The following is a 24,966-nucleotide window of genomic DNA, read 5'->3' on the forward strand; positions in this document are numbered from 1 at the left end:
AGCCTGAATTCTTGGGTCTATAATGCATATAAAACTTTCTTGTTTATATTTTTTTATCCTCTACAAATCTCACATCTAACAAAGGAGAAGGTTACTTTTAGCCTGTGTGTGTCTTTTCTGTATTTTTTAAGATAGATTTATTTGTTTGTTTGTTTATTTATTTATTTATTTATTTATTATGTATGCAACATTCTGCCTCCATGTATGACTGCCCGCCAGAAGAGGGCACCAGATCTCATTACAGACGGTTGTGAGCCACCATGTGGTTGCTGGGAATTGAACTCAGGACCTCTGGAAGAGCAAGGAGTGCTCTTAACCACTGAGCCATCTCTCCAGCCCTTTTCTGTATCTCTTATCAGAGCAATGGGCAGAATAACCTAAACCACTCTTTAGAATGTCTTTGCATAGGTAACTGTGGGAATCTGACATTTTTCTCTAAGAAACGGTTTTATGGCAAGGGAGCAAGCAGTATACTTGTGGCTTGAGTGGTTTCTTCTTCATCTCCATTACTCTCTTTAGAATGTCTTTGCATAGTTAACTGTGGGAATCTGACATTTTCCTCTAAGAAACGGTTTTATGGCAAGCCAACCGTGTCCTCCCTCTATCCTACAGTAGAAATAATTAAGCATTAGTTGTTTCATCATTGTGTCTATGACTTCTGCCATATCTGCACGGCGTATATGTGACACTTAATAACTAATCTGGATATCCTTTTAGTAGATCATTCACATGGAGAATGTCACAGCATGCCTTGCCATCCCAGTGTCACACTTCTGATTCCTCTAAGCCGAGTGCCGGCGTGACAATTCAGCTAGCCACTGATTGCCTAGAGTTGGCCTTCGACTCTTTAACCTGGTCCTCACTTCAGATGTTAGTTACAGCCAGGGTCCCCCAGGCCATCTGCATTTCTGTTGCCATTGACAACGGACTGATGGATTCTTACTGCCTCTCCCCTAGTGACCCCCTTCTCACTGTAGGTTTCATAATTCATTAGAATTCCCAGGATAGCAGGAAAGTGCTATACTTAAGATGACAACTTTGTTATAAAAGATAGAAAGCCAGGGTCAGCCTGACGGAAGAGACAGCTAGGGCAGTCATGTCCTCTCTAGCAAACCCACCTGTCAGTACATGAGTGCCCTCTGCCTGGGATGCTCCTCCAGCTCATTGTTCAAGGGGTTTAATTAACGTTGCATTTCAAGACTCAACGCATCATATCATCTGCCGTTGGAGAGATAAGGTAGCTCAGAGGGGGGCTGAAAGTTCTGGCCCCCCAATCAATTATGTGTCTGGTTTTTCTGGTCACCAGGCCCCATTCTGAAGCTACTAGGGGTCCACCAAAGTTGTATTATTAGCACAAAACTGCCAATGGATGATAAGAGCTCTTTCAAAAGCCATAAAAGATAGTCTTAGGGCTCAGTATGTTTTAAGGGCTTTATGGGCACTGCCCCAGACCAGAGACAAAGACCAAATATAGATGTTTTTCATTATATCTCAATAATTTTCCTAAGGGAGAGGTGAACATACTTGGCACAGTTAGAAGACTGTGCCAATAAATGCAGTAAAAACACGGGCCAGGGATGGACCTCAGTGTTAGAACACTTCCTCGGGCAGGGGTTCCTGGACTGCATAAAATGCAGACAGCGAACTGAGCCCTCGTAGGCATCCACTGCTCTCTGCTCTCCCCTTATGCGTGAGATGTGACCAGCCACTTCAAGCTCCTGCTATCTTAACTTTCCTGCCATGCTGGACGGTGCTTTGCATTATGAATAGGAATAAATCCTCCCTCCCTTGAGTTGCTGTTTGTCAGGGGATTTCACCCTAGCGACAGGACAAGCAACCAAGACAACAACGGAAGGAAACAGAAACCGAGCGTTTTATTAGGAGCTTATTACAGTGCCTGTCAAAAAGCTCTGAGTCCCAAACCTCCTTTCTCTGTGAAAAGATGAACTGAGCTGAAGAGAGGGTTTGGTGGATAAAAGTGCTTGCTGGGAAAGCAAGAGGACCCGGTGTGAATCCTCACACCCTATACAGAGACAGATGTGGAATCATCTGCAGTCCCAGCACGCTAATGTGAGACGGGGTAGATTTAAAAGGATCCCTGGATGCTCCCAGACCGGCCAGCCTGGTGCACACAGCATAATCAACTGCAAGCGACTCTTGCAAACTGTATAAGGAGAAAAGCAGCAGCCGAGGCTTCCCTATGACCTCTACATACATACCATGGTACAGACGTGTCTGCATTCATATACCCACACATCTGTAATATACATATAAAAACACCCATGATAATAAGTATGTGAGAGGAAACCATGCCTTTCTTTTTCTATTAAACAGCTTACAAAGAAGACGGGGCTTACATGATGGGTCAGGGTGACTTGACACTGTATCTTTGTCCACCTATCCTGCACCCCACAGAAGCCATGTCTTAGGGAATGGTGCCCTAGCAACAGCCCCTTGTATCAGAGAAACAGTCCTGGTTCCCTGCCTTAAAGGACCTGAGCTCTGGAGCTTCCATTATAGCAAGCGTTCGTGATGACAGTCCTGTACAACAAGCCCCTTTGTGTTGGAAATTTCCCCACTCCCTCCTTGACCAAATGCCCATAAGAGAAGGCTTAGGGTAGGGAGATTCCTTTTGGCTCATGGCTTCAGTCATTGGATCTAGTTCTGTGATTTGGCATGACGTCTTCGCAGTAGGAACACATGTAGGAGAAGAGCTGTCTCCATCATGATAAACAGGGAGCAGGGGGTGGGAGTGTGGGCTCAGAGACTTGCTATAACCTCCAATGACCCCACCTCCCAAAGAAGAGCCATCAGTAAGGACCAAACATTTAGTACATGACATTTTGTATTCAAATTGCAACACCTCTCTTGGATGCAAGTCAGAAAACTTTCTTTCTTTAGTTATTTTACTTATTTACCAAAATGAATGGAAGTATTTGCAAAATGGATTGTCTTTGAGTATCAGCTTTTGGCTATTAGATTTATTTTTTTTTTACCTTTATTTTATGTGTGTGACTCTTTTGCCTCTATGCATGTCTGTGTACTACATGCATGTCTGTTCCAGCAGAGGCCCGAAGAGAGGTCACTCCTGTGTGTGTTGGGAATCGAACCCAGGTCCTCTATAGAGCAGGAAGTGTTAATACCAACTGCTGAGCCATGTTTCCAGCCCTGGCTGTTAGAGGGTTTTTTGTTTCTTTGTTTCTAATGAGAAGTGATTGGGATTGCTTCTGCTTTGGAAAGTCTAGTGGCCCAAGGAGAAGGAATGTATTGGTAGCTGAGCATCACTCTATCTCCACATGCTGGGCAAGGCTGGAGAGAGATCTGATTGCACCCCTACACACACAGAGGTCTAGCTTCCTAAATACCTTTGGTATGGGTAGGTATTCACCACTGCTTCCATCTCCCAGGCCAGCAAGAAGGAGCGCTTCCTCCAAGTGCAGTCCATGATGTATGACCTGATGGAATGGCGGTCCCAGCTCCTCTCAGGAACGCTACCCAAGGATGAGCTGAAGGAACTCAAGCAGAAAGTCACATCCAAGATCGACTATGGCAACAAGTACCTCTCGCCTCTGAAAATCTCCTCCCCTTCCCCAGCCTCCCTGTCTTCCTTTTCTCCCTCGGAGAAGCCTAGTTTCATCTTTAGAGTTGGAGTTTGCCACTTTCTGTTTGGGAGAAGGCTGTTACCTTAGCCCTGCGTGTGTGTCGGTGTTATTACACCCTGGGGCCTGGAGGCACGCAGGCAGAGTGGAGGCTCGCATATACAGTCGCTATTACTGAGTACCGCGCAGATTTAGGACGCTATTTAACCTACTTCCGAGGAATGGGGAGTGCGGCCGTGCTCATTCACTTTTGGCTTGGATGCTACTTTACCTCTGTACAGATACAGTTTTCCTGGTGTGAGGTTTAGCTCCCCCACTTGGAGTCATCCAAGCCACATGCCTCCCCCAATTCACACAGTTACAGATTGTTTACCAAACGGGAATAGAAGCAAGGGTTGGTTGCAATTGGAATGCCCTGGCATTATGGAGAAAATGAAACAAACTGATGAGGCAAGGCTATCCACCGACACTAATAGCAATAACATTAGTGTCAGAACTAACACTCGATTGGCCTGTCTTAAACACTAGGCTGTGTGGCAAGTTTCTTACAGACACTGCTTCACTGAGCTCTTTTAATAACTCTGTAGGGCATGTAGTTTTATTATCCCTATTTTAGTCTTCAATTTAGAAGAAGGAACCGAGGCGGTTAAAGACAGAAGGTTGGGGCTGGAGAGATGTCTCCGGAGTTAAGAGCACTCATTGTAGCTGGGCGGTGGTGGCACATGCCTCTAATCCCAGCACTCAGGAGGCAGAGGCAGGATAATCTCTGAGTTCAAGGCCAGCCTGGTCTACAGAATGAGTTCCAGGACAGTCAGGGATACACAAAGAAACCCTGTCAAAATAAATAATACATACATATATACATACATGCATACACACATACATACATGTACATACATACATACATAAAAGCATCCATTGCTTTGGCACAGAATGCCAGTTTAGCTCCCAGCATATACATGGTGACTCACAACTGCTTACAACTCCAGCTCTAGGGGATCCGACCCTCTCTCTGGACTCTGAATTCACCTGCAATCACACATGTACATGTATGTGCATACACACATGGACAACAATTAAAAATAATACAACTCATATTTTTTTTTAAAAGTGAAGTTAGTTGTTCAGAGTTGGATAGTTAAAAAATGCCACCCCAGGGTGTAGATCCCCAGGGTGTAGACCTATGCTACATTGGAAAATTATAAAGCCCTTCTCCCCTTTTTGTTTTTTGTTGTTGTTGTTGAATGCCCTTCAAACTCCTATGTATATTTTCGTTTATTCTACCATACACTTGTGAAGCAATTATACTTAGATTGATTTCCTACTCTGTGTGTGTGCTGCAGAAATAAAAGTCCCTATCCATTAAGGGATACCAGGGGCCACAGTCCAGTTAGTATGCTATGACTGAACGACTGTGTATTGCCATGAGTTTGGTAACTTAGGAAGCAAGAACGTTGTTCACATATTTGGAGACGGAAGCTAGGAGAAGCTCCCTGGAGGAGATTGTCCTTGGGTCTTGAAGGATAAAGACGTTTTAAGCTGACAAAAAGGGGGCATGAAAGATCATGGCATGTTCAGAGACCACAGAGAGGGGACTGAACCCTGGGCCTGAGGGAACTCTCTAAAGAATAGGAAGACACTACTCAGTAGTCAGACTCTCCTTCCTTCATCGTGTTCACCAGGATAAGGCTCCGATGCAGAAGGATGAGGCCAGTGTCCACCTGCTTCCCATCCTGGAAGCTTGTCCCTCTGCTGGTCCCCTGATGGCATCTTGGAAGTGTGTCCAATCTGTTTTCACAGCATGTCATCCCACAGTGATGGGGTTTGCCATGCAGCTGCTTCTGCCATGGGTGTGCTCGTGTCTTCAGTTGAGCACAGCTGCAGCAGAGCATGTGGGAACTGAGGGTGTTTTCTGCTCTGCAGAATAACCTCCAGATGTTATTTCCTCAATGGGTCTCCTGAGAAGGTCTAGGGTTGTAGAAATGACCATCATTTATAGAAGGTCCTCTTCCCTCCCCTTACTGCCCCTCTGGCTATGGTAGGTATTTCTGCAGCATCTGAAGTAGCCAGTCATCGGCTCTGTCCTGTCTTTCCTCACACCATAGCCCTTCTGCAACCATCACTGCTTTAGTCATCTCTGATTTTTTGCCTGGGAGGCTTTCTCACAATGGTAACGCAATGAGTGGAGGGTGATAGTGGGAGAAGGAAGAGGAAGACATCTCACCCTAAGCTAGGCTCCCCTCCAGAACAGCCACTAGCCCAGTCCGGTGTCTTCATTTTCAACCTTTCCCTTGGGAAAAGTGTGTGGGGAAGCCCACCACAGAGGCTCAGCTAAGGGGTCCTTTGCTTCTTGCTTCTCTTGCCTGCTGCTTCATTTGGAAGTAAGAGAACTGGGCACTTTACTGTTGCCCTAGTACCTTGGGCTTGTGGCTCCTGTGTAGGATGGATGGCTTCCTTGCAACCAGAAGGCTAGAATCTGGACAGAACTTCAAGGGAGCAAAAAGAACACCAGAGCAGCTGGATCTGAGTCCTGGAAAGAAGTTAAGACTCTGCCATTCCATTGTTCAGATAGCAGAGTTCCATCGTATGTAGGGTAGTGTCTTTGGATACAAGCTTATACAATGTATAATACAACCTCCATGTAAGACAGAAATGACAACAGGAAGTGAGTGAGCACTGATGATAACTTTCTGAGCACTCTCTATCTGGCAGGAATATTTTAATCACCTCTCATCTCCCACTTTCAGCTCGTCATGACAATGAGTTTAGAAGGTGGGTACCATCACCATTTCTCTGATGAGGAAACTGAGGCTCACAGAGTGTTTGGTGCTTTGGCTCCAGAGGCAGCCGAGCCGGGAGTATAGTTCCAGGGTCCAAGTGCTTAGGAGCTGTGTTCTTCTGCCTCCAAGCGGCTGCATGACTTAGTGAGTGAGGCAGAGAGGCAAAGAGACACTGTGGGTAAGAAGACTTACTCTCAAGAGTAGAGTGGACATAGGCAAGAGGGATGAAGGAAGCAAGGTGTATGACCACTGCCCTGACTAACAAGACTAGCAGAAGTTAAGCACTGGGTGTTCCAGGTTCCTCTCCGTTGCTATGATAAACCCTAACCAAAAGCAACTCAAAAGTGGAAAGGGTTTACATGGCTTACCCTTCTAGGGCATGGTCCATCATTGGGAGAATTTCAGGCAGCTGCTTAAGCAGGAACTTGAAGCAGAAATCAAAGAAGAATCCTGCTTTCTGGCTTACTCACTTATAGGCTCATGCTTCATTAGGGTTCTTATACAGGACAGAACCACCTGTCTGGGCATGGTGCTACCCACAGTGGGCTGCAGCCTCCTGCATCAGTTAGTAATCAAGATAGTTCCCCACAGACATATGCATAGGCCAGTGGTTCTCAACTTCCCTAGTGCTGAGACCCTTTAATACATTCCTCATGTTGTGGTCACCCCCAACCAAAATTATTTCATTGCTACTTTATACTATATTTTTGCTACTGTTATGAATCATAATGTAAATATCTTTTTTTTTGATTTTTCGAGACAGGGTTTCTCCGTAGCTTTTGGTTCCTGTCCTGGAACTAGCTCTTGTAGACCAGGCTGGCCTCGAACTCACAGAGATCCGCCTGCCTCTGCCTCCCGAGTGCTGGGATTAAAGGCGTGCGCCACCACCGCCCGGCTAATGTAAATATCTTAATGTAAGTTCCTCAGTTGGTGACACTAGGCAGTCAAGTTGACAGTTAAACTACCTAGGACACTAGGTGAAGTGTTACAATGGTTAATCTTGATTGTCACCTGATTGGGTTAATAAACGCCTGGGGGATTAATAAAACACTAGTCCAGGCGTATCTGTGAAGGTGTTTCTAGGACCTTGATGGCTCTGATTACTAATTTCTTCACATATTCATAGTATGGCAGCATTATTGGAAGGTGAGGAAGGGAAGTATTTCTCTATGGGCTGTGTCCTTGGGAGCTACATCTTACCCTTGTCCGGGCCTGGATCCCCTTTTATCTCCTTCATGGCTACCATGATATGAACTGCACTACCCCATCATTGCGTGCCCACCATGACCTGGTGAGCCAAGGCACATCCTTCATCTCTGAAAGCTGTTTCCACAAAGCATTTGGTCACAACGACCAGACGGTCTGAGCAACACAAGTGGTTACGAGAGTCTCTGAGCAGCAGTCAGGGAAAAGAGTGGTGAGTGCAGACGGGCGCTGGGAAGGAAGCCTGGAGTGCCTAGCTTAGATTTGTTCCGAGTGTCGCAGAGCCTGGCAAAAGCTAGTTCGGGTTTCCTTTATTCTCTTTCTTTTAAAAATATTTATGGGGTGGGGGATTTCCTGTTGTACCCCTCCTCAGGTTTGTAGTCTCACTTTCTTGAACAGAAGAGAGCAATGGGGCTCCCCTCTGAGGAGACCACATCAAAACATCCCATTCCCCAAAATGAACAGACGCTGATTCAGCATAGTGGGGTCCACCTGAAAGACAGCCTCGGCTGCACCCAGGTTCCGAGGGAGAACGACTGTGAACAAGCTGTTCCATACCCAAGCAACGAGGAATCCTCAACTGAGTTCTCCAAGTCTCAAGACAGCTGGACCTGGGAGGATGTTTTATTCATCCTTTTTAGAATTGAATCCTCTTTGATCCGTTTCAAGGGGAAGAGCTAGAGAGATCTCGAGGCTAAATTATGTATCGGCTCTGCTCCATCTTTTCTGAGGTCACGTGAGCCTCTGCTCAGCATTAGCTGAGTGCATTTATCCCCCTTGGCATCGCTCTCTGGGCAGCACGGGCAGGCAATGTTATGAGTCATATGGAGCTGGGAGTTAATTTCCTAATGAACGTCCAAATCGGTGAACCTTGGCTCCCTCCTGTTTGTATTTGGATGCGATGAAAGGTGTGCCTCCAATTCTGGTTCTTAAGAGGAAGCTGTGACCTCCTTCATTTGCCCTTGATATGCCTCTGAAGTCTGATACTTTGTAATGGAGCCCAACAAGATGACTGTTGGTCTTCTCTGAACCATTCTTCTGAGCACGGATGATTGACACTCTCTGACCAGCATCAAATGCAAGAGGAGTTTCACGGTACAATCTGCCAACCCGCCCTTCCTCCCAGCCCGATCCATACACTGCTCTGAAGAGCAGAACAGTTTGCAGTACGGGTTCAGAGTGCAGGGGAAGGTGCTGTGTTAGCTTGTGTTAATACTGTGATTTTGAGACAATTAACTAGCTCCCTTTTCTTAGTCTCTTTTAAAGGTGTAAAATGGGAATACTAACAGCGCCTGGCTTTCAGGATTGAGGGGGGTGGTGAGTGTAGTACCAGCTGAAGAGAGTTACTGCTTGTGACTTTCCTGTCAGTGCTGTTGACAGGCAGAGTGACAGGTGCTGTTGACACAGATCAATGCCGAAGAGCGAAAGCTTGTGGCCTGGAAGCCGAGCAGCTGAAGATCAGGCCGTGGGTAGCAATCAATATATCTCAGAGTGCTTTACCTCAACGACCATTTCCATATACTATTGAATAATATGTGAGCACCTATGTATGTGTATGGAGTGAAACATTACACAAACCGAGACACCACATATGTCTCCTTGGACAACTCCATGTCTCCCAGTCCCAGGCCCTCTGCTTTTCTCATGGGTAACCCATGTCTGTGGTTTGGTCATCTTTTGCATCTAGATCTTTGCTCATGGCTATTCTTATACAAACAACTAGGAAACACATCTGGCTAGGTTTGTCGTTGTTCTGTGTTCTATGGTTTGATTTATTTCACATAAAATGCGCTATTTTTTCACATTTTATTTTGTTCATGGAGATATTTTGCAAAATATGCCCAAACTACATTCTATCTCTGTGTGTGCATGTTTTCATGTATGCAGGTACAATGTGTGTGCAGAGGGAGACACAGGCGAGAGGACAACCTGTGGTGTTATTCTTCAGGCTCCATCTGCCTGTTCTTATTTATTTATTATACACAGGGTCTTTCATCAGCCTAGAACTCATCAAGTTGACTAGCCTGGTCAGGCAGTGAACTCTAGGGAATCTGTCTGTTTCTCCAGCGTTGGCATTAGAAGCATCTGCCACCATGCCTGCTTTTGTTCTGTGGGTTCAGAGAATTTAGCTCAAGTCCCCTTGCTTGGAAAAAGAGCATTTTCCTGATTGAGCCATCTCACCAGCCCCGAAGTGATACACTTATAAATTCCACTACCTAGTTTCCCGTTATTGATCAGTTTCCTTAGCCGCTCCTACGTAGAGGTTCCCTTGGTAGAGGTCTTAGCTTTTAACCAACCCTTTGCTGCAGAAGACACCACACCCTAAGGCCTCTCCAGTGAGTGTCACCTCTGGTTCTTGCCTTACAGAATCCTTGAGCTTGATCTAATTGTCAGAGACGAAGATGGAAACATACTGGACCCTGACAACACCAGCATCATCAGCTTGTTCCACGCTCACGAGGAGGCTACTGAAAAAATCACAGAGCGCATCAAAGAGGAAATGGTGAGCTCTGCTCTGGAGGCTTTGGCCAAGCAAAGCTGCCATTGCGCACACTATAAACTGCAAATAACGGGCTAGAAGACTGCACTGTGTGATTTCAAGGGGCCATCTGTCCTCCAACCTGAGATGATCAGCAACAATGCAGACTTTAAGTTTTTGTACTTAGATCTGTTAGTCGTTAGGCATGCATCCCACAAGTAATTCAAGGCCAGGCATGTTTCCCAATCTTGGAGCTTTTAGGTTCTAGAAAAAAGAAGAGAAGAAAGGTAGCAAAGATGTAAATTAATTAATTAAAAGTTAATTGTAGCTGGTGATAAAAGACAATAAAGTAGGCACTGTGAATCAGGGGCTGCTTTGAGAGGACTGGGCAGGAAAGGTCTCTTGGAGGTGTGAAAGAGTAATGTCGAAGCCACCAGTACTGAGGGGATCTGGTGGCAGGTGCTCCAGGTAGAGGCAGCAGCAAATGCAAAGGCACTGAGGTAAGTTCTGAAGGAGTCTGGTGTGGGTGGGGCACGGTGAGCTGTGGGGAGTGGTCTAATTTGCAGAGGTAGGCAGCAGAGTCTGGCTCCAGAGCAGTCTGGGGATTGTGGGAGAGCTCAGATGTCAGTCTAAGTAGGATGGCAAGCCAGCAAAAGACTTCAAGGAAGATTAAGCCTGGTTTATATTTAAACAAGGCCACTTTAACTGCCGTGTATTTTTATCTTAATTAAAACCTTTTTTTTAAAGACAGACACCTGCAAACAAAACTATAATGCATCAAAATAAATTATTCATGGATAAGTGCATAAAAATAGATTTGATAGTGAAAACGAAGTGGCTCTGATTAATTGCTGTGAGTTATTGGAAAGCAACTACATTTTTGGACTTGCTTTCACGTAGTAAAAATCACTATCTCTAAGCTTCACTTTGGTGGATGTTAGTAATGCGTGATGACAGATGTTCCACCCCACAATTGGCATACAGATAATGCTACCATCTTCCTTACAAACTTCTTCGTGCACCTTCCTCATTCGAGCCTAGCAATCCATAATTTGTATTCTCTTCCTCATTCTGTCTCTTCTAGAGCTTTCAAATAGAATATCCAGTGTTATTTTTCTTGGGCATTTTTGACTTAGCATATTGTTTTGGGAATTCCTTTTATTATGTATACTAATAAACATTTGTTTTTTTTTTCAGTGCTGAGCCTGTATTTTGCTGGCCTAATGTTGATGTGTTTATTACTGGCCGTACTGATGGCCTACATCACTGTCTGATTGTAGGGTGTTTGGGTAGATTGCCAGTGTACAACCTGCATAATGCTACTAAGAGCCATATCTTAGGGTTTCTATTGCTGTGATCAAAAGCAACTTGTAATACACAGGACACACTCCATCACCAAGGGGAGTCAGGACTGGAACACAAGGCAGGAACAGAAGCAGAGGCCACGGAGGAACACTGCTTCCTTGCTTGTTCCTCATGGCTTTGCTCAGCCTGCTTTCTTATACAACTCAGGACCACCTGCCCAGGGATACCACTGCCCAGGGTGGGCTATGCCTTCTTCTCTCCATTCGCAATCGAGAAAATTCTTGACAGATTTGCCTATGGGCCAATCTTATGGAGGGATTTTTCTCAGTTGAGAGTCTTTCTTTTCAAGTTGTGTCAAGTTGACATGAAATTAACTAAACACATGAGCACTTACAGATTTCCTTTATAACGTGTGTTTTTTTTTATGCCACTAACTTCATGGAGAGTTATGGGTCAGTGGTAATATCTCCCAGGATAGGAAGATGAAAGCAAGCAGGGTCAAAGGGACAACCCTCAGACCGCAGACACTTATGGTGATTGAGCTGGCTGGATGCTCAACTATTTCGGCTTACGGTGGAGGGGCTCTTCGTACTCCAGACGGTGTTTCTGTTGTTTTAAGTGGTCCTCGGGTTACTTGTTATATCTTCTGTTTTTCTTCTTCTTTCTACACTTCAGTCAAAAGACCAGCCAGATTATGGGATGTATTCGCGGATCTCCTCATCTCCCACCCACAGCCTCTATGTCTTTGTGAGAAACTTCGTGTGCCGAATTGGGGAGGATGCTGAGCTCTTCATGTCTCTCTACGACCCCCACAGAAATATGGTCATAAGGTCAGTGTGTCCGGTGTGTCCTGGCTTCTCGGCCTGTGGGAAGCTGGACTCGGCAGTGCACAGAGGATCTTTTCCTCTCACCTTTCTTTGTGGAGTAGTTCCTACCAGAAAAGAAACTCAGCTTCAGTGAAAGTGTGGGAAGGACTCCTTTGGAGGGTGTGGGAGTTGGGCGGAAGTGCTATTTGCCCCTGATTTGTTTTCTCAGCGGGTTTGTGGTTATGATAATGTGTTTTGGTTATCAAAAATTGCAAGATTCAGACAAATAGCAATGGGTAGGATAAAAATACCTGTTTTTAAAATGGGAGCTGAGAAATGAATGGTGGAAAATCTCAATCCTCCACAAAAGCTCACATACTCATTCTGCTGTTTGATTTCCCTTAACCCTAATGAGGCTGCTAAATAAACTTACGCCTGAGTTGGCTGTTTGCAAACTGTTAGCGTTGACCTCTCTGGGCCATTGCTTTCAGACTTTAATGAGAAAAGTGCAGGTGAATATGGGCACAGCATACCAATGGGCATCATCACGAATGCCTGCCATTGACTGCTCTTGGGTATGAAGGAAGCCAGGGAACTTCTGGGTGACTCAGCTCAAGGACGGGAAACGCCTTTTGGGAATCTTGAAGATTGTTCCCTTCTGCCCCATTCATCCCCTTCTCCTGTGCTTGTGGCTCAGCCAATCCTTGCTCTCAGGTGATCTTTATTTGTTTCTATGCAGTAGGGGTTTTGGAGGAATAGTTCCTGTTTGACACATTAAAATGGAGCTGGATTATGATCGTTTTGTGTTTATATGGAAGATGGTATTTTTCTAGTTCAATGTTAGGATGATTAGATGAAGTCACAGGAAGCACCGAGCGAGGAGTGGTGCTTTAGTTAGTAGTGGTTCTCCCAGAGACGGTGAAGCATAGCTGGGCTGTGCAGATAGGAGGACAGCACCGAGCTCTATATTCTATCTCATTAGAACCTAGAGTGAAATTTCGGTGAAAAGGTGAAGCTCAAAGAGGTCAGAAAACATGCCTGAAGTCACACCTGTTTATAAACGACCGAGCTGAAGCTTAGATCTATGCCCACCTGACTCTAAAGACAAATTATATTCCATTTAATTTTGCCACTCAGATTGTTTTTATGGTTGCCACCAGAATTTCAGCACCCTTCTCATCGAAAGCTAGACTTTATCACACATCTAAGTCCCTGTTATTCAGCTGGCTCAGTCTCAGTGGATAAGATACTAGAACTTGGTGCTTACTTGATCACGCCCAGTAGATACTAGAAATACACTAGTAGTTCCTGCTCCTTTAGGGCCCTTGTCCCGTGTGCCCTAAGTTCCTGGCTATCTCCTAAAAATTGCACTGGAGGCAGTTGTGGAAAGGGGTATTAACAGCACTGTTAGAACCCCTGTGTCCCTTAGATACGTGACAACTTGGATCTGCATCGGTGAGGTTACCTGGCCCCTGGTCCACTCAGTGATGGATGGCCTCAGCCAGCTTTCTGAAGGGAGGTGATAGATCATTGACATGGTCACTGTGTTCCCTGATGTACCACCCTGGAAAATATGGTCGATGGGATGTGTCTGAATGATGCCTTTGAGAGTGTTAGGGACACAGGGCAGCCCTTAGGAAGAGCAGGAATGGGGATGGGGAAGCACCAAGATCATGAAAATGCTAACCAGGAAAAAACAAAGCACAGAAGAGGGGCCTGGAACATTCCCTGTGTTAGTCTGAGTTGGCTTCGATGCTCTTTTTCTTCCTCAAACTGCACTCTCCACTCCTGCCCACTCTAACAATGTTAACTTACTGTCCCAGGCAGAAGTTAAGACTTCCTCTGTGGGGGCTCAGATGTGAACTGGAGACAAGTTGTCTGGTACTGATCTTTCCATGTTGGGACCATTTGTGGCCAGGTTCCCAGGATACCCAGAGAGACCTGGCTGGAAATTGAAAATACTTTTTTTTGTAGGACAAAAATGTAGCAGCATGGACATGAGGCGAGCACTGAGCTTATGTCCCCAAGAGTTTAAGAGGATGGAACAATCCTTCCTCCTCCTCACCTGTGTCAATGGCTCAAACTTTCAGATTCTATCATCAGCTCTTCTGAGCAAGAATGGATGGGAGCAGTTCAGCCTTCTAAATTGCTTTTCTTATTTATGATTACATTTCTCTCCAAAGGAAATTGCTGGCGCCTGCTGTTTAGATGCAGCAAGCTGGTCAGAAAGGGGATTGCTACATGTGATGAAAGGTACTGGACAGAACCCAGGTACTTCAATATGAGTAATCCATAAATAATCAGGGGAATCACTTAAGATATTATTGACAGAGCCTTCTTGGATAGTTTGCTATCAATCCCACTGAAAATTTTGGCTCTTACCAAAAATGAAAGCAAAATGTAATTGTACACTTAATTTGCTTGTGTTTTGACTTTTAGTTGATTGAAGAAGGCTGGACCCCATATGCTCTAGGTCCATGGCCTTCTTTTAGTTTTGTTTCAGCTACTCTGGTGAACACTGTGAGTAAGTCTAGATGGGTGGAGCAGGCTTGTCACCTCAGCTATCCTGGAGACTGAGGCAAGAGGGTTGTGAGTTCAAGGCCACTGTGGGGAAAATCAACAACAACAGCAACAACAGGCCTGAGGATATACCTCTGTACTTGGGCACTTACCTTGCTTATACAAGTCCAAGGCTTCAATACCCACTGTTTTCAAAATAAGCAAAAGCTAAAACAGCAACCTAACAACAAAACTCCAAACAAACAAGCAAATACCATTCAAACAAGCAAGAAAATATCCATCTGAGTGGAGGGAAGGTGTGTGTGTGTGTGGCGGGGGGACTCTAAATAAGGCAGTTTTCTTTCACCTCATTGAATTCTTTTATGCTGCCTACTAGAATAAATTTGGTTATATTATTATTTTAATTTTCTTACTTCAAATTAGTGGGCATTTATTTAATATCAACTGTATGTTTCTGGATGGCATAAAACACCCAATGACTCATCTCAGTAAAGTGTACTATGCTTCTAAGTAATATTAGTGCTGCCCCCTCAGTCTTTCTGGCCTGCCTGGGTAGACCAGTAGATCTCACCTCATGGGTGTATGTGATTGCCAGTAGTAGTCAGTTGGCAAATTATGATGCCTGAATCTTGGGGAATTGCTGAGTAATGGGTTGTCACCATTCCCTCATACGATTCTTCACTGAATTTCCATTACTTCAGAATTTTTTAAAAGTTTATTCTATTTTATGTGTATGTGTGTGCCTATTTGTACGCACACCACGTTTGTGAAGATGCCTGCAGAGTGCAGATGCGTCCAGGAACTGGAGTTGTATGCCAATGTGAGCTTCTGCATGTGGGTGTTGAGAACCAAACCTGGGTCCTTTGCAAGAGCAGCAAGTGCTCATAAGCAAGCCCTGATCCATCTCTCCAGCTCCCTCCATTAGTTTTAAGAGAGAGTAAAAAATCCCCAAATGATCTACAAGGCCCATTTGCTCTGGGTCTCTGTATAATTTTTCCCACACCACTTAACTCTTAAAGCTCTTTCTCAGATTACATCTATGACTTTTGCATACATCTTTGCCTCACCTGAAACCTTTTCTAGTCCGTGCTCAATTTGACTACATGTGTTTTCTTTAGCAAAGATGTCTCTCTCCACCTAGACCAGGGCAGGACTTTCCAACGTGCATTCTTACAACGTCTTGAATGTTTCCTTCACAGTACACTTGCATGCCATTATTATGCAGTTGTCAAATAACAGTGGAACAGTTTATTTAAATGGACCAAAGGTGACAACTTTACGATTCCTCATACTAAGACGTCCTGTTAGCAGAAACAGTTGTACCTTCAAAGGACAACTTCAAAAAAATCCAAATCCTGACTCAGTCTCAGAAGGAGAGCAGGCTGGAAAGGGAGATGCACTAGTGGGTGTTCTGCAGAGCCTGCTAAAATCCTCTCCTCTCTCATCTCTGACTTTGCCAATAACCTCTACCGAGTATGCAGCTGCTCGGCAAAAATACTAGGCAGCTGCACCAGGATGTTCTTAGCAGTTGGGGAGGAAAGGTATGCAAGGATACACATATGTTCATAATTCGTCCCCCACTTAATGTCTGTCTCCCAACACAACTTATCCTTCAGAGGGAAGGCTCTCTCAAACACTGCCCTGTCTCCAGTAGCCACTACAGTGCTAAAAACGTAGCTGATGCTCATGGGTATCTTTGAATGGATGCCCCACCTGTAACAGACTGCTACTCTTCCTCCCACAGTGAGAACTATCTGGTGCGATGGGGCAGCAAGGGATTCCCAAAGGAGATTGAGATGCTCAATAACCTGAAGGTGGTCTTCACGGTGAGTGTGTGTTCTCTGTCCACTGCTCTCTACACGCCCAGTGACCTGGCCTTGGGAAAGAGGCTGGCTGGGCATTGCTCAGGATGGAGCAGGGCTCCACACAGAGCTGTGCTCTGGGCTTTTCATGGGGCTTCATTGCTCATGGAGTCATTGTATGTCTTAAGGATGTCGTTGGGCGTTGGGAAGATGAGTCTCCTCCTTTGCTCTCTTCCCCTCCCCTGTCTTTCTCACTCTGTACACACAGACAACAGGAACATCTAAGCAAGTGTGCCTCCCTGATCAGCAATGGTTAGGTAACCCGGGCACAGAAGCTACTAGTTTTGATTTGCTCGTTAATTCACAGTAAATCTAATTTTCTTTCTTTGATTCAGGCCTTTCTGAAAACACTTCTAAAATTCATCAGGAAAACATATAGGATCTTTCAAGGACACTGGCTGCCTTAGTCAATTGGACATTCTGAATATAATTAAGCCATAGGCAATTAAAGACCTGGCACGTCCTTAGGACCATCCTTCCAAGCACTAATACTTAACTAGCATGTCTTATATGTAGAAGGATAACGTCAATTGTTATTTGGATGGGTTGTTTCTGAAAGTGAATTTGGCCTTTAGCTCTGAGCAGGGGCCTCAGTAAACAGAATGAGATAAGGGTTTCATTTCCAGCAGAGAAATCATTTCCTTCTTCACTAAGGAAACAAGCATTGTCTACAAGCTCCTTTGGGGAGAAGACTCTGCACCTCCGTGCTCCATTGCCTGCATTAGAGAGGGAAATTATGGAGGAGGAGCTGGGATGGGTTTTGGCATTGACCAAACTGATGAGTTAGATCCAGAAGTGACCGACATGCTAGATTAACCTGCCTTGCTCTACAATAATTTCCCTGTTACAGCCCATTAAGTGCAGTGTCTTATGTTACATTGTGATTAGATTGGGGGTATATTTGATTTATTTTGTTTGTTATTTCCTGAAAAAAAATATGCCAGAGGCGTGGAATGGGATCATAGGTCCTAATTGCTGAGACAGAGTTTTCTTGGCATATACAAATGCACTTGATCTTGTCTATCTATTGCTAGTTAGAAGGAGGAGCCTATTTATTTGCTTGATAAATAGGAGTGTCCCACGGGGCTTCGTGATTAGACCAGGAGACATATGTTTCACGAGACGGGGGAGGACAGGGAATCAATCAGTGCTTTGCTGTGCAGAGGACCAGCCCATGATACGAGCGTGAAGGAAAAGGCAGGGGCAAGTTTGTGTCACACAGGACTAGTGAGAATGGGATCCTGGCTTCTCAGAATTCTGGGGTGCCACACCTCTGCTCTACAGAACAAGTGAACTAAAGACCTTCAGTTGATTGGTTGGACAGACTGATGTGTCCCTCTCTTGAGATGATTGACAGCTTCATTTGGAGATATGAAAGGTCACTGCGCTCTTGTGTTTTGTATGGATTCAAAAGTCACTTGTAAGCTCAGTGCCTGCTGCTAGGGTACAGCTGATGAGGCCTCTGCTTTCAGGTCCACCAATGGGGGTCCTGAAAGAATAATAAATTATTAATAATAATTGACATAAAATTAATTAATTTTATTAGCTTTATTTTAAAATGCTTTTACTTTGTTCTTACAAAATTCCAGTATTTGGGAGGGAAGCAGAACAATATAACTTAGAATCAGCATTACCTGCTATAATAACCAGGGGCATTAGCATGCCTTCTCTCCCTACTCTCCTTTCCTGCAGCGTTAGAGTGCATGAAAGTAGAAAAAACATAAAATAAAATTTTATTAAAATATAATAAATAATAAACAAATGAGTAAAGACACCATAGCAATGTCAGAAAGCAATCCAAATAGCAACGGTAGTTAAAACAGGGCGGCACAATGGTGTATGACTGCGAGCCACTTTCAACTGGGTGTCACAGTGATGTTGACTGAAGTTGAGTGTGGGATACGACCTGGCAGCTGTGGCACTAGTTGGCCTTCTTTCTCTACCCTCTGGATGTTTGCCCTCTCTCTGGTCTCCTATTTGGGGTCAGGATGGTGGCTCCTTGGACCTGAAAAACTGGCATAAGGGTCTGGCTGATGCCGATGTCTCCTCCATCAGCTCCCTAAGAGTTTGCCCTCTTTGGTCTGCCGTATGGAAATGGGGTGTATCGTGAGGCCCCTGATGCGTTAGCCCAGTCTGGAGCTGCAGGAAAGAAGACTAGGAAGGGAAAGGCATGCTAATGCACATGTTGTTATAGCAGGAGATGCTTTTTAAGTTCTGTTGCTTGTCTTTCCACCAAATGTTGGAATTTTGCAAGACCGGAGTAGAGGTGACTGGGGTGGGGGAAGCCTCAGACTGGAGCCTACATTCTCAATAAGGATTTCTTGTTATGTGCCAGGCCAAGAATTCTACCTGGGCTGCAAAGCATGTGTTCAGGCAGTTTGCTGTAGTGTATGGAGCATTGAGATTCTCTAGGGCCAGGGATCCTCCCAAACAGTTCTTAAAGAACTGTATTTTCCTTTTAGGACAATGGCATCTCTTCTTAGGGTGTGGGGAGAGGGGATGATGTCTCAGAACCTTGGTTCTGCATGTATCTAGCGTATTAGTCTGCCAGTGCTGCTGTAATGAAACTTCGTAGATTGGCTGTGTTGACAGACATTTGTTTTCTCTGCGTTCTGGAGACTAGATATCTGGCAATAATGTGTTGGCAGGGCTGCTTTTTCTGAGGGCAATCTTTGGTTTGTAGACAACACCCTTCTTCCTTTTTCATGGTCATGTGTGCATGTGAACTTGTGTGAGCGCATGTGTGTGCGCATGTGTGACTCCTAGTCTCTGCTTGTGAAAACAGATATTATATTGGATCAACCCACTCTGATGACCTTGTCTTAACCACATTTTCTCTGCAAAGGTAGCTTTCTGAAGGCAGTCAGGCTCTGAGGTGCTGGGGTCAGGACTTCTGTATGTTGGCAGACACCTTTCCGGTGTCAAGGCCTCTTTGGCTCCTGAATGTCTCACAAAGACAGAAGTCAAAATATTTAAAAAATAGATAAAAAAATCTTGACATAGAGGACAAGTAGTTAAGAATGGGTTTCACTATAAATGACTGAGGACAGAGATGTTAATCATGGAGAGAACTTGATTATACAGAGGAATAAGAGGCAGGCATTTGGGTAGAGGTGTGCTTAGAAAGAGAGAGAGAGAGAGAGAGAGAGAGAGAGAGAGAGAGAGGGTATTGTACATCTCCAGAGCAATAAAGCAATCTATGTGGATAAAAATAGAGAGACTAGTGAGGAATCAGCTGGCGAGGACAGCTGGGTATATTCTGTCTAGCCCTTTCATGTCAGCTTGGAAAGATGAGCGCTAAAGCAGTAGGAAACAGGGAGCTACTGACGTTGTTGGGGGATGAGAAATTAAAAAAAAATCAGCATGGCTTCCAAAGATGAGTTCCCAGGAGGTTCTAGAATGGAGCGGTTGAAGGAGTCCTGCAGGTCCTTGGGGTCATGCAGGCATGGCAGGCTTCCTCAGGTTGCTACTGCGCTTCTCCTTCCCTTCTCCCTGCCTGTCAGGATGATCCCAGTGATGGAGGGGACATTGTCCACTCTGCCAGATGGTAAAAGGAGAGCCCTTCATGACTCGGCTTTCGGAAACAATATAGAAGATAGGTGCTTGACTCTGCAGGGAAGCAAGATAGCTGGAAAACTCCGACCTTACAGAGTAAAGTTTTGAGCAGAATTCCTCCTTTTGTAGGAAGGCTCAGGTTTTGCTTTGAAGGCCTTAAACATGGCCCAAAGATGTTATGGAAGAGAACCTCACTCACTCTAGTCAACTGAGGAGGTTCATACCTTCATAGCAACGTTAAGACTAGTGTTTGACCAGCTGTACATCGTAGCTTAGCCAAATAGGCACATGAAATTTAACTAACCCAGTTCCTTGTAGGTAGATGTGGGCCATAACAGGGGCCTGTCTTATACCCAGAGACTCTCTTCTCTGTGTCCCCTTCTTCTCACACCACCCACAGTGAGAGGCTGGGGCTGGCTGCTCTGCCTGTTCTTGGATGAGCTGGTAGCTTGTCCCCCATGTTTATGCTCACAAGAAAATTAACTCAGAGGGTAAGCTGCTCCCCAGCAAGGGTAGGCCCAGGGTTGACTTTCTAAGCTGACATAATAGCATGTCTTTTTTTTTTTTTTCTGCCCCAGCTCTTTCTGGCTGGCAGGGAGCCTGATGAAGATGGGGCACCTAAATACACTGCAGTAGGATGCTGAGATGCTCAGGGCATGCCTCTGCAATGCTGCTCCAGTTACTAAACTCCATCCCAGAGTCACCAAGGACCAAAGTCATGACAAGGACCAAGGTCATGATCCAGAGGAAGTGTTCTTACAGGGGAAAGTGGGATGCAAAAATAGCAGCATCTTTGAGGTGCTTGATAGCACTGTGAGGGATCAGACGAGACGGTGCAGAGTGGCATCTCTCGAGTCCTGCCACTCAGGATCTCAGCTGGGCCTCACCTTCCTTATCTGTTCAAAGGGTGTGGTGGCCTCAGTTTCCACCTTTCCTATGACCGATGGTGACACTACAATGCTAGCCACACTCCTGAGAAATAACCATTGCTTTGTTCCTATTTTACTTGTTTTTATTAAACATACGATTGAAACTGCTTTCTTTTCTCTCTTTATAGGATCTTGGAAACAAAGACCTCAACAGGGATAAGATTTACTTGATTTGCCAAATAGTCCGAATTGGGAAGATGGATCTTAAGGATACTAATATCAAGAAGTGCACCCAGGGGCTGAGGAGGCCCTTTGGGGTGGCAGGTGATGACTGATGTCTGCACTTAAATTTTATTAGAGCACACGTTTTTATGTGGCTGAATTTTAAAGATTATTCCTACCCCTCTACCCCTGCAAAATCTGGGCTGAGCAGCCTTTAATAACTGCATTTGTGGCGGCTAAACTGAAGTCACTGGTGACTGAGTCCAGATTTATGATAAGCTCAGCGAATAATGTGGTCCTAAGGTCTGGCCCAGGGCACCCAGGAGCGTGGCACAGTCTGAGCAGTTGGCGCCTCCGCTCCCTAGCGCTTGTGAAAAAGGACGAACAATACGGTCTGGATCTAATTATGGGGAGCAAATCATTTTGGGAAAAAAAACATATCCAGGAGAGGAAATGCAGTTACACAGAGTGAGTCATACCATCCGTCTGAATTCCAGATGAGAACGGACATTCAGAGAAGGAGGGCACTGCGGGGTCCTTGTGGGCTGCCGAAGCACATAGCTCCGCCTTTCCCCTGGCACTAGCTGTGAGCACGCCCAAAGCTTCGTCATTCCTGCCCTACTTTTGTGGTTTATGTGCTATTTGGCTATTAGTTGAAGGCACTATTATTTACTTAATATATTTCCTTTTTTAATGAACTCACTTTATTTCACTAAAGTATATTTTTCTCAAAAGACAATTGAAATACCTGCGACATGGCGATTGGATATGCCAGTATTTTTCTTATTATTAAAAGATAAATTTGGTGGGCTGGAGAGATGGCTAAGTGGTTAGTTAGGAGTGCTTGCTACTCTACCAGAGGACCAGAGTTGAGTTCCCAGCAGCCACATCCGACAGCTCACAATCGTCTATAACTCCAGCTCCAGGGTAGCTGGTGCCTTCAGACCTCTGCACACATTCCTCTACACATGCACATTAACACACCGATACATCCGTATGGATAAATGCTAAGACGAGTATTTTGAAACAAAATATAAGTTTTAAATCAGGAACCCTTTCCAATTTCTGCATCTCATCCATTTGTCACTTTGAGAGACTCTTTCGTCTGCCATCACATGTCCCCTGGCTTTCCGGTCATCCCTGGTACATTTGCATATTGGCGATGAAGTCAGATGGCGAGGCTCAAGGGTTCAACAATTCTGTGTACATGCCATGCACATGGTCATGAAAAGAGGGTGTTTCATTGGATGCTCAGATCCTACAGAGAGTCCCTGTCCATGGGTTGTGTGAGTACAGACGAGACTCGGTATACACACCCAACAAGAACCCTGCTACCCAACTCTGTTGTTGCCACCCGTCTAACCATCTCCTTTGCCCTCTACTACACCCTGGGGCCCTCCCTCCAATGTTCCTCCCCTTCTCTCCTGCCGTATAATCCACCCCTCTCACCACCTCTGCTTGACTTAACTATTCGCGCATTTCCTTTATCTTTCTAGTTATGGACATCACTGACATCATCAAGGGCAAAGCAGAGAGTGATGAGGAAAAGCAACATTTTATTCCCTTCCACCCGTAAGTCAGTCCTGTGTCTCTCCAAGTTGCCCATCCCAGTCTCTCTCCAGCCCTGGTTCCTGATCCTTAGTAACGGGTTAGGTGGGCAGGGCCTCCCAAGAGAGAGCATCCTGGACCTGCTACTTTACCACAGCTCTGGGGAAGAGTGCCAGGCTTGGGGGTGAAGTGGTGGACACGGTCAATGTGACCTGCTTTCCTGGAGCTTAGACTTCACATGGGCAATTAAGTAGATAATCAACCAAAGCTTAAGGCCTTAATTATGAGTGTACCAGGGGCCACGGAGCTGTGAAGGAGCAGCCCTTTGGGAGCGCCTCCATGGAAGCCACATGTATATCTGTGACGGGAGAAGCAGGGACAGCAAGGAAGGTCATTATCTTTTACTTGCTTGAAAATGACTCCACATTGAGAGTAATGTCAGGATTAAGCACCCCCAAAGATCTCCAAGTAACTGTGCCAGTGACCCTAGTCAAGGTGAGTGATTAGGTCTATTGAAGCAGCTGAAGTTCTTGTCACCTTTCAGAGGAGACATTCATGACAAAGACTTGGGAATCTTTTCTGTGGCATAAATGCCTGCTACCTGTGGCATTCCTTGGTTTCTCTCAGGTCTCAGAGCTGCTGTTTGAGAGGAGGGCATTGTGTTTTCCAAGCTGCCACAGGCAGGCTGACTTTGCACCTAAGTCGTGCTGGGGTGCTTGCTCCCTGTGGCAAGGCAGGACACGAGATGAAAACCTCATGGGGGCACCACGTGACCGTTTGTGCTCTTTTCCCCTTTCTAGGGTCTCAGCTGAGAATGATTTCCTTCATAGTCTTCTGAGCAAAGTCATAGCCTCCAAGGGAGACAGTGGAGGACAAGGTATGCAGTTATCATTCAGTGTACAAGTATGCTGTATTTACGGACACCCAGGAGCCTCTGATTCATCAGTAAATAGATCCGGACAGCACGGTGGGAAACCTAAGAGCGTGGGGTCCATAGCAACACAGACCGCCTACTGCAGCATAGGATGGGCATTTCCTTCACACCTAACGACAAAAGGAGCTGCTAGCTCTATGTGTCTGGCACTTTGAAGTTACACATTTAATCTCATCTTTCTCCAAATCCTTGAGACAGATGGCTGCTGTCCTATCTGCTTTAAGAAGACCTGCACTCATAATTACCTGGGGGTGATTATCAGAGGCTGACAGCGCCACAACCAACTATGCTACCCACGCAGCCCCTGGGGCTTGGTTGCTGCATATGTGAATGTGTCTGTTATCTTAATAGTCTCCTGCAGGAGGCATGGGGGAGGGGTAGTGAGCGAACCGGGAGACTGCCATAGAGATGAGTGTTCACAGTGAGGGTTCCCTTCTAGGCCTGTGGGTGACCATGAAGATGCTGGTGGGAGACATCATTCAGATCCGCAAAGACTATCCGCACTTAGTGGACAGGACCACTGTGGTGGCCCGGAAGCTGGGCTTCCCAGAGATCATCATGCCAGGTGGGACACGGGTGCAGTGAGCTATCTCGGGGCAGGGACAGCAGCAGGGGTGAGGGGTCCAGCTTGTGTCATTCATTGTCTCCTTGAGAGTCAACCTCTTTTACTTTATTTCTCTGCCTGAACAAAAGCAATTTTTATTTTTATTTTTAAAGGAATCTAATTTTACATACTAATCCCAGTTCCCTCTTCCTCCCTTCCTTTTCCCACTCCCCTTATTTTCTCCCCGTCCTCTCCTCAGAGAAGGTGAGGCCTCCCATGGGGAGTCAACAAAGTCTGTCACATCTCTTGAGTCAGGATCAAGCCCTCCTCTCCCCCCCCCCCCCCCGTATCTAGGCTGAACAAGGTATCCCTCCATAAGGAATGGGCTCCAAAGAGCCAGTTCATGCACTAGGGATAAATACTGGTTCCACTGCTAGTGGCCCCACAAACTGCCCAAGCCACACAACTGTCACCTGCATTCAGAGGGCCTAGTTGGGACTTGTGCAGGCTCCCCAACTGTCAGTCAAGAATCAATGAGCTCCCACTAGCTCGGGTCAGCTGTTTCTGTGGGTTTCCCCATCATGGTCTTGGTCCCTTTGCTCATAATATCGCTTCTCCCTCTCTATGACAACTTTTTCATCTGCAGAAACGTCTCTGCATGCTCCAAGTAAACACAAACATGGAAATAGACAGACATATACTCTCTCCTACCCATACTTTACAGACACAAGCTTTATTTA

General features: G+C 45.5%; 1 protein-coding gene across 1 annotated transcript in view; it reads left to right on the forward strand.

Annotated features, from left to right (window-relative positions):
* Positions 1-24,966, forward strand: part of Dock2 (dedicator of cytokinesis 2) — a 406,844-nt gene that overhangs the window by 40,869 nt on the left and 341,009 nt on the right. Inside the window, exons 6-13 of the mRNA XM_041676225.1 lie at positions 3,408-3,556; positions 9,950-10,085; positions 12,042-12,196; positions 16,437-16,518; positions 21,167-21,302; positions 22,697-22,772; positions 23,549-23,625; positions 24,122-24,247. Of these exons, the coding sequence (XP_041532159.1) occupies positions 3,408-3,556; positions 9,950-10,085; positions 12,042-12,196; positions 16,437-16,518; positions 21,167-21,302; positions 22,697-22,772; positions 23,549-23,625; positions 24,122-24,247 (937 nt within the window). The remainder of the gene's footprint in view (positions 1-3,407; positions 3,557-9,949; positions 10,086-12,041; positions 12,197-16,436; positions 16,519-21,166; positions 21,303-22,696; positions 22,773-23,548; positions 23,626-24,121; positions 24,248-24,966) is intronic.

The sequence above is a fragment of the Microtus oregoni genome, unplaced genomic scaffold (assembly GCF_018167655.1).
Source record: "Microtus oregoni isolate MIOR12 unplaced genomic scaffold, Mior012 000027F_ref0000203, whole genome shotgun sequence".
NCBI lineage: Eukaryota > Metazoa > Chordata > Mammalia > Rodentia > Cricetidae > Microtus > Microtus oregoni.